We start from the raw sequence: 9,851 nt of genomic DNA, 5'->3' as shown, positions 1-9,851 counted from the left end.
TGCCCGCCAACCAAAGGTTGACCACGCCTGTAATCGATGCTAACAACTCATCTGCAACTGTCGTTGCTGCCCCACTCATCACATCCAATAAATGTTGGGCACGTAAGCCATCGCCAGTACAAGAAGTACCTTTTGGGAAACTTTTGATGGCACCAAGAACTGCCCTGGAATATACTGTGACGGAATCAACATTAACTGCTTCCTGTGGAATAAAAGGGGGAGGAGCAGCCGGGTGTTTAGCCTGCAATTCAGAAAAAGTTGTCTCGTTGCGAGGCGCAACACCATTAGAAGACAACACTCTAGTTGCTGCCGCATAGTGACCTTAGATGACCTTCTTCTGACAGGCGATAAATTTAGCAGACTCTGGTTTCTTCTTCTTGGAAACATGTTTGGTATGTTGATGGATAGCGAGTGCAAAAGCCTGTATATTATATTATAACATCCCTTAGGCTCATTCCATTCAGTAAGGGCCTGGTTAATGGCGGCAACTTGTAATCTTCTCCTGTTGCTAGACTTCTCCTCAGAGGAGCGTTTGGACCTGTACAATGACAAGGTAAAAATGGGCAGTAAGATCAGTCGAATCCACACAACCTAATTGGAAGGATTGAGGATAACTTTATCGAGGTAGTTTTTTAAGACCTTTGAAAAGTGCAATCTGCACTGATGGGGAATAGAAGAGACAGTGGTGAATTTTCTCTGGAAAGCCGCATTCACCAAATCCATGGACAGGTAAAAAGACTCGGGAAGTTCTTTACCCTCACCACAATTGTTGTTGTTGCCTGTACTACCAACATTGTTTGCACCTATGATCTCAACTGACCTGTCCAAAACGTTGTTGCTGTCGCCTGTATTGTATGCATTGCAGGTGCTCAACTGTGTGATCTCGAATGGCCTGTCCAAACCATGTATAAGAAAGTCAGTAGTGGAGCCGTTGGAAGGTCCAGAAATAACCTCACCATGAATATCACCATTCAGTGCTTACAAGGCAACTTCCAGGCATGCAGATGTGAACATTTGTTGTATAACCACATTCGCAGTTGAAGGAGAACTTCTCCATCGCAAGGTAAACATGAAGGTCAGTAGAGATTAAGTCTCTGCAAATGCTTTTGTTTCCCTTAGAGAAGAAATGCATGTCTTGCAATGTCGAACAAATGATCCTTTAGCATATCCCCTTCCATTCACTCTGTCATTACATCTATCATGATTTTTGAATGGGCAATGACAATAGCTATCACAAACATCTTCGACACAGGGAAATGGTGAAAAATAGGGCACGCTGAGCTGAGAAGAAGAAGCCGTACTTTGCAGGTTGAGTGAAGACCGTGTTGCAATAGGAATGGCTACACAAAAACCCTAAAAAAAGAGAAAAAAAAACCTGCCCTAAACCTCAAAGAAAAAGAAACAAACAGAATGAAAAGAAAAGAAATTGAAAAGGAAACAAGATCCTAATGCAACTAGATGATGATGCTAGGTTGAAAACTAAATCGAAAGCCAAAAAGAAGGAGAAAAGTCGATTCCCGGCTTTCAGTCGCCGGAAGTCTCCAGAGCTTCATGAGATTCTCGGCTTTCTTTAATTATGTTAAGTAGTTTGGCGGTGTATTCCACTTTACCCTTTTTATTTCAATAAAAATATGCACACCAAAAATACAAGAAAAATACCCAAAGACGTAAAATAAAAAAATAAACAAGCAAAATATTTATAATAGAAAATCTAAAACCTAACCTAAAGGCAAGTCCGCGTCGGCGACGCCAAAAACTGATGCAGTTTTACAAGTGATAAGTGTGGATTCGATTCTCAGACTATTTTCTAAGATTTGGTTTTAAAATTAACTAAAGAAAATACTAATGGGCTTGATTTTTTTGTTTATCAAGAAGAGGCGAATCTAGGATTTGGATTCCACTAATTCTTATGATGTAAACTCAATAAATATACTTCGAAATAATACTCCTAATTATCTCAAAGCAGTTTCGAACCCAATCTCATGCTTTGGTAAATACAAAATTACAATCTCATTTTTTATGACTTTCGTCGTTAATCTAAAGCCTAATTTTTCTTCGCTTGTAAAAGATCGACCGTCGAAGACGATCCAAAACAGTTATTATGAAGCATACCAGAAGAGAAATTTTTTATGCAATTAAAAAAATTAAATGGAGTAAATACGCCAAAGAAAATAATTAATAAGAATTACTCATAGAGAAATAGCTTCTTCCAAAACCCTAGAAAATAATTTAGCTACTCATGAATCGAAGATTGGAGAAAAATTGATTAATCATTGTATTGAAAATAATTAAATTCGTTTACAAGGATTTTTAGTTGCTAAAATTCCCCAGCGACTCAGGCAGCTCTGGCTAAAAGAGTTAGCTACTAACGTATTACAGTCACAAGAAGTCTAATTCAAAACTTACAGAACTGTCGTTAAATCAAAGACTGCTTTCTACGATTGTTTATGAGGGTTTAATGTTCTTCGTTCTTCCTCTTCAATGGCAGCATCAGAGAGGTTTGGTAACTCTAGATTCTCTGCTCCCTAGCCTCCCCTAACTCTCCGTCCCCTCTCTATGACTCCCCGACAACCTTTATATACAACACAGGCTCAAGAAATCTCGATAATAAATCCAGAATATATTCAATTACTCGGGACATTTTTTTTGAACTTACCCACGCATCTGCAGCTGTTAATTTAGGGAATAGTTACCATTTTTATCTCCTTCACGCGTCAGCAGTAATCTCAGACTCTTCTAACACGGTAACTGCACTTCTCAGACACACGTAAACACATAAAATCCCGATAATGCCTTATTCCGTGTTTTCTTAAAATCTTGATGACTGGCCAATTTTGATTGAATCCAAAAGTTGTAACTTCTATGTTTCGATTAATTAAGTCTAGCCCAAGATATTCCAGCGATTGAATCATGTCCAAAATCCTTACAGAACTTCCCGGAGCAACATAAACCCGAGAATGTTATTTTTTTCCAAATACGTGATTCGAACCAATTCTGATAGAAACGAAGACCGATATTATCCCTTTCTAGATCAATGGAACATACCCAATGAGTTTCAGCACTTTAGTCTCTTTCTAACACCTTCGAAATTCAAACCCTAAATCTGCTGGTTCAAAACCAGTTTTTCTCGCCAAACTACATTATTCAAACGAAGGAGATGAAGGTTTCCCCTTAACCAGTTCCGGTGTCCCTTTAGAAATTAGGGGGGCGTTTTTTAGTAGATTCCTTAGACGCTTCCTAACAGTTTCCTTGGACGTTTTCAACACACTTCGGGGGTGCCCTTATACAAAGTTCGGGTGCCTCTAACACTTTTTGGGTGCCTTTAGCAATTTTTCGAGCCGATTTCTCCAAAAATGTTTCTCTTCCTAAAATACCTACACACACATAAAACACCATAATAAGTACAAAAATGAGCACTTACAGTATAGAAAATTGTGGACAATTCAGACACATAAATGTGTCTATCATCCACCGCCATTGTTATATAATCTGTTTGATTACCAAGGAGGGAACAAATGCAAACACTTCAGGAATAACACATAAATAATAGGAAAAATAAACAAGAATATCAAGAATGGCCGTGCTCGTGCACCTTATGCTTTTGAAGTAATTAAGTGGCTAATAACATGTTCGGATACCATAAGTAAAAGTGCTTCTGCTTCTCCAGAAGCAGAAGTTAGAAGCAAATATGTTTTGCTTCACAAAAAGTCGATTTTTTTGTTTCTAGAAGTTGTTCGAAAATTTCACATGTGTATCCAAACATGCTATAAGACAACCATAAAATGGGAAGTTTGCTGCTTTGGGAGCCAACCCCGTATTTGCACAACTATATATGAATGATAATGGAAACGAAGTTCGTCGTACAATGTGCACTTGGTAAAACAAACAAAAAAAGAAAAAAAGAAGAAGAGAACTTCGAAACTGAATCAATTACAAGGATGATTCTTTTTAGTATAATGATCTGGCGAAAGTGTTTAGGATAAGAAGAGATAGATACGATGCCAATGCCTCAGATAGACTGCGAATTGAAATCCTTGGAGATTGCCAGGCAGATGGAACACAATATAATTTTCTCATATGAACATAGATAGCGGATAATGTTGGTATCCCCCTTTGTCAATCGTGATATTTAGAGTTATGCTTTAAATTGTCGTCAACACATAAATCCCATATTTATCCAAAAAAATTTCAGTTTCTAACAAAAAACCGAGAAGCACTTTTATGACATTAGCCCGTGCATTTGCACGGGTGCATTTGCACGGGCATGCACAACCTTTGTTATTATTTATAATTGTGAAGTGAAATAACTTAAAATAATTTTGCTTGGTTGACAACCGACCAAATTTTCTCCTATTGGACTTTCAAACGACACATACTTGCATGCTCAGTGCGAGGAAACTTTTGTGTTTGGGACAAATTTAAAATTAACTCATATTTTATATGTTCCTGCAGTTAATTGCAATTTAGTTTCCTTGGCATGTCTAATTAGAGAATGAAATGTGTTGTCACATTGACTGATAAGCTATGTGTGATACATGACCGCACTACGAGGACCTTGATTGGTGTGGGTGAGCAAGAGGATGTGTTCAATATTCTTCGGAGTGTGTCTCCAACTCCAGACACTCGAGTCGTTGCAGGAGATAGTTACTAATAATGACATAGGTGGTTAAATCATGCTTCTAATAAAATTGTTTCGTGACTTCTCAATGTTAGTAAAGTTGATTGTTAACATTTTCGTGGTGAACCATGTGATGTTTGTTTCAAGGCAAAACTAACTCGTGATGTTTTTCTAGTTAGTTCGAATAAAGCTAATGACTTATTTGATTTAGTTCATTGTGATGTGTGAGATGCTTATCGTACTCCTTCTTCTTGTGGTGCGTATTATTTTATTTCAATAGTTGATGATTATTCTCGTGGTGTTTGAGTTTATCTAATGGCGCACAAATATGAAGTCGTTCAATTATTCAAAAAGAATTGTGCTATTGTTAAGACCCAATTTGATAAGAAAGTTAAAGAAGTACGATGTGATAATCATTCGGAACTTCGACCAGTAGTTCCCTTCTTTGCTGAACATAGTATAAAATCTTAGACGACGTCATGCATCGATATGCCTAAAAAATGGGCGCATTGAACACAAACACCGTCATCTACCATCAAGATATGAGTTTAAAAAGCATGTCATCACAGAAGCAAACGATCTTCTAATACAATCAAAGAGTGGTATATTTGGTAAACTAAAGATCTTTGATAATGCACAACCGTCTGAAAAAAGATAAGCATTTCTCTTAAAGTTATAAATAATAATAGTTCCTCTAAAGGTAAATCTTATACGCCAGAGATTAAGGATGATATTCCGCAATAATTTAGAAAAAATTTGAGAAACAAGAAAAATAGATTTCTAAAGATACAATACTTCGGCTGTCTTAGATTAGGGCATCTGCCTGGCAAAGACCATACAACAAATCATCACACACTGCAACTCTTGATGATATGCCCGATGACTAACTTTTAAGAATGTAAGACATACAATATTGCCTAAGTAGTTGGAAATTCTGATCAAGATACATCAAAATCAAGGTTTGAAATTCCTCTTGAAAACATCTCGAATGAACATCCCTGCTATGGACTTTAGTGAGTATTAGTAAGACAGGCCCATATAAAACCAAACACCACATTGAATTGAAGTGAGAAATCCACAACAAGGCCCATTATTACACAAAACCAACCAATATCGACCGTTAGATCTAGGTCATCGCATTTCTTTCCTCATTCCCAACTTCACAGCCATATAAATACATCATATCCCCTCAATTCCTCCTCTGAAACACAAAAAGATAGAGTTAGGGTTTTTAGGTTTTCCTTTCGTCTCCAACCAGTAGAGAGAGAATACTTATACAGGGGCTAAGGAGACAGCATCATCTTGCTGTCCACCTCGACGAAGTTTCATAACTGAGTCTTGGACCTCCTAACTCGATATACCTAGTTCAATTTTAGGGTTTTTTCACTCAAGTTTTGTTAGAAATGGCACCAAAACCATCTAAGGCTGATAAGAAGATTGTTTACGACAAGAAACTTTGCCAACTTCTCGATGATTACACTCAGATTTTGGTAACTGCTGCTGATAATGTAGGATCCAAACAGTTGCAGGGTATCCGTAAAGGTCTACGTGGTGATTCTGTTGTATTGATGGGAAAGAACACTATGATGAAACGTTCTGTTAGACTTCATGCTGAGAAGACTGGAAACCAGGCTTTCCTTAACCTCATTCCTCTCCTTGTTGTAAGTATTTTTTTAATCCATTAGTATGTTTGATTAACCGTAGTTAGTTTTTCATTTTTGAGATTTAGTTTTGATTTGTTGATTGGGGTTTTGGGTATGTAGGGAAATGTTGGATTGATCTTCACCAAAGGAGATTTGAAGGAAGTCAGTGAGGAAGTTGCTAAGTACAAGGTTTGTTACTTGGTTATGCTGTTTAGATTAGAAGTACTTGTTTATGCGGTATTATATGCATGATGAAGTTGTATAAACTAGGTACTCTAAAATGATATCTAGTATTTTAAATCTAGTTTTTAAATCGGATTTACCTGTGTAATGATTACTCAGATTGTTATCAAGACACTCTGTTCATGGATCCATGAAAGAGGCCATACTATATTTCTGTTATTTGACACAGAAAACACATGAAAGTAATTGTTAGTATATATGATTGAAAGGCTTATTGAAACAGATGTAGATTCACGACTAGCCCAACATTCTTTTTGAAAACTAGTAATCTTTTTTTTTTTTGTTCTTTTTGATTTTGGTTTTGTTTTGATGATTGATTGTAAAGGGGCAAATGAGGAAATTTTATATGTAAATGGGTAATTTGCGTCTGAATATTTCATTGATGTTAACACCTTGGAGATCTGATGCCCTAAATAAAATCTCTACTATCATTTTTGTTTTCCTGCAAATTTAATTATTAGCTTTTTTTGTTTTGTGAGTTTGGCATATTGGGAGAGAATAAGGTGATGATTAGATGATGGGTTTGATCATTGAAATGATGGCTTAAGAGATCTTTTCTGATTATTCTCTCCTCCCAACTCAAAGACTCGTGTTTGTATTTTATACAGATGATTAGGTCTTTTTTCTCATATTTCTCATATCGGTGATTACATACCGCAAGCCCATTCAAGCCTTTAAAATTCTTTGAATAATGTTAACAATACACTCTCATATGAATGTGGTATTCCTGTACACGACAATTGTAAGAACTTCTTGTGTCTTTTCTGATTTTGTTGGGAATCCTGTTTTTGATAGTTGTTTGAATAGTCACAAGAGTAACATTAGTCCTCTTGTATTCATGTCCTTTTTGAACTTATAATATTTTTAAAGCATCTCAAGTGGTGTAGTGGTGATCTTGATGCGATGTACATACAAACTTTTTTGTGTTGTGGTGATAAAAGTAGCTTGTCTTTTGTATTATGTTTTTAGCAACCCTGAATCCTAAACTTATTACTCGTGAATTCCCTAATTCTGTATATTTCTTGTTTATCTTTGTTCTGTAGAGAATTGCATTCCAACCTAACCATTTCAATGCTATTTATCTAAAGATTTTTTTTTTTTTTTTTGTGAACAGGTTGGAGCTCCTGCTCGTGTTGGGCTTGTTGCCCCAATTGATGTTGTAGTTCCACCTGGAAACACTGGGTTGGATCCATCCCAGACATCCTTCTTTCAGGTTTGCTATATAGCTTGTCAAAGTTTTTTTGAACAGACTTTCAAAGTTGTGTATACTGACAACCTTTTCTTAACAGGTTCTTAACATCCCAACCAAGATTAACAAGGGTACAGTCGAAATCATCACCCCTGTTGAACTTATCAAGAAGGGAGAAAAGGTCGGATCTTCTGAGGCTGCTTTGCTTGCTAAGTTGGGTATCAGGCCATTTTCATATGGTCTTGTTGTCCTTACTGTCTACGACAATGGTTCAGTTTTCAGTCCTGAGGTGCTTGATCTTACTGATGAAGACCTGATGGGGAAGTTTGCTGCTGGTGTTTCCATGGTTACTTCCTTGTCTCTGGCTATTGCATACCCCACTCTTGCTGCTGCTCCTCACATTTTCATCAATGCATACAAGAACCTTTTGGCTGTTGCTCTTGCCACAGAGTACTCATTCCCTCAGGCTGAGCAAGTGAAGGAATATTTGAAGGTTTGTGTTTTTGATTTATAGTGTTTTGTACTGATTATTATGTAGGTTTACATTTTGTGAACGGTTTTCTTTTGAATCTCAGGACCCAAGCAAGTTTGCTGCTGCCGCCCCAGCTGCTGCATCTGGTTCTGCTGCCGCCCCAGCTGCTGCTGCTGCCCAAGAGGAAGAGAAGAAGGATGAACCTGCTGAAGAGTCCGATGATGACATGGGTTTCAGCTTGTTTGATTAGGTCTTTCCATATGTTTGGTGAACAATCTCTTGTCTGCTATTTTCCTGTTGAGTGTTTGCTGTCTAAAAGATTCTTAGTTTTGTTTACTGGATCATATAAGTTTTGTTGAATCTAAATGCCTGTGAGATTGGTAGATTTAAGTTTAATGGCTGTTATTCAAGCTGCAAATACATCCAGTCATTTGGGGCTGTCATTTCTCGGCTCATATCCACGATTTTGTTATTAGTTAAGGTTTTGCCACCTTCCTCTACAGAAATAATTAAGATAGATTCTCACTAGCAGTACTCTGCACTCTGCAGTAGTAAGCTGCAGAGTAGTCTTTTGCGAGCTACTTGAGTCCGTATGGTTCAACCTGTGGGGATTAAAAACCAAACATGGAACTGTTGACCCTTCTGCTTACCCAAATGAGCTGCTTCCTATTATTTCTGGACCCTGGGCCTACTATTAGATAGTATACAGAAGGATCTTGATTCCCAACTAATTCCTCCAATTAGCTTTTCGTTTCCGTCAACTTATTTGATGGTTAAATTGCTGTCGGCGTTTCATCCACACAATATTCGGAAACTTATTTGATGGTAGACAGTAGTATAGATGCATAGATATTTGTTTTAAGAACCTCAAATAGTTCGTTTGGAATCGTTCACATCAATTGACCTAACTTCTTCCAATGAACAATAATAGCGATGGTAACCCTTCAGTCTTTAGCCATGAAGATTCTTTTGAAGAATAGTATACTCTTGACACTTTCCACTTTCCATCTAGCATGTGTTATATGTATGTAGAGCAAACAGCAAAACACTTTGGGTCCACGGCCTGAAATTTTCTGAGTTATATTCATATATTGTATCGAATGTCAGGCAAGCTCACTTTCAGATGTTATTGCGAGTAACCCCATCCGCAGAAGAACATTGTGATCATTTGCTAATTAAAGTTGAACCGGTTGATCAACCATATTAACCCATGGATCTCGGCCTGCCAAATAAAGAAATGTAGCTGGCAGATGCATTAGTTTAGTTGCGTAAAAGCTAGTGAAGATTTATGACATACACACTCTTCCCTGTGTTCGTACGTGGTGCAGTGCTGCTCTTATTGTACATGAATGAATTCTTGTATTTCATATTGCATGAAAATTCACCCAACCCACAAGATATATACCATACGCACGTAGGATTCCACCTCCGGAAATAGTTAAATAACTGATCCAACCTGATCCCATCCTTTTGGTACTATTTTAATTAAGTCTCCCCCTGTAAGCTTATCTTTTCCAGCTTGTATGCGTTTGGCCTTGTAGTTTCCAATCAAATAACAACAATTGGCAGTTCATAAAGACTTCCATATGATTCCATAACACCAATGTATATTCTTTCAACTGCGTGGATAATGTAAATGTATGGGAATAAAATGTGTTATATTCTTTTTGAACTCTCGCAAGAGTT

The 9,851-nt window shown here is 37.2% G+C and overlaps 1 protein-coding gene and 1 non-coding gene across 2 annotated transcripts; both read left to right on the top strand.

Annotated features, from left to right (window-relative positions):
- The first annotated feature begins 5,812 nt into the window (after positions 1 to 5,812).
- Positions 5,813 to 8,617, top strand: LOC113310332 (60S acidic ribosomal protein P0-like). The gene is made up of 5 exons (XM_026558968.1): positions 5,813 to 6,279; positions 6,382 to 6,450; positions 7,619 to 7,717; positions 7,794 to 8,186; positions 8,269 to 8,617. Exons 1-5 carry the CDS (start codon positions 6,022 to 6,024, stop codon positions 8,413 to 8,415), a joined length of 966 nt encoding a protein of 321 aa, XP_026414753.1. The 5' UTR covers positions 5,813 to 6,021; the 3' UTR covers positions 8,416 to 8,617.
- On the top strand, positions 6,827 to 6,917 carry LOC113314642. The gene has a single exon (XR_003342524.1). It is a non-coding gene; the product is annotated as a small nucleolar RNA Z101 (small nucleolar RNA).
- Positions 8,618 to 9,851: the final 1,234 nt, after the last annotated feature.

This window comes from Papaver somniferum, chromosome 9 (assembly GCF_003573695.1).
Source record: "Papaver somniferum cultivar HN1 chromosome 9, ASM357369v1, whole genome shotgun sequence".
Taxonomy (NCBI): Eukaryota; Viridiplantae; Streptophyta; class Magnoliopsida; order Ranunculales; family Papaveraceae; genus Papaver; species Papaver somniferum.
Note: the sequence above shows the minus strand (reverse complement) of the source record. Positions and strands in the feature narration are given on the sequence as shown.

Bases quoted from the DNA above. Each gene is read 5' to 3' on its own strand.
- LOC113310332 (XM_026558968.1), top strand. From the start codon at position 6,022: ATGGCACCAAAACCATCTAAGGCTGATAAGAAGATTGTTTACGACAAG. The intron at 6,280-6,381 runs GTAAGTATTTTT...TTGGGTATGTAG, and splicing joins ACCTCATTCCTCTCCTTGTT to GGAAATGTTGGATTGATCTT. The intron at 7,718-7,793 runs GTTTGCTATATA...TTTTCTTAACAG, and splicing joins CCCAGACATCCTTCTTTCAG to GTTCTTAACATCCCAACCAA.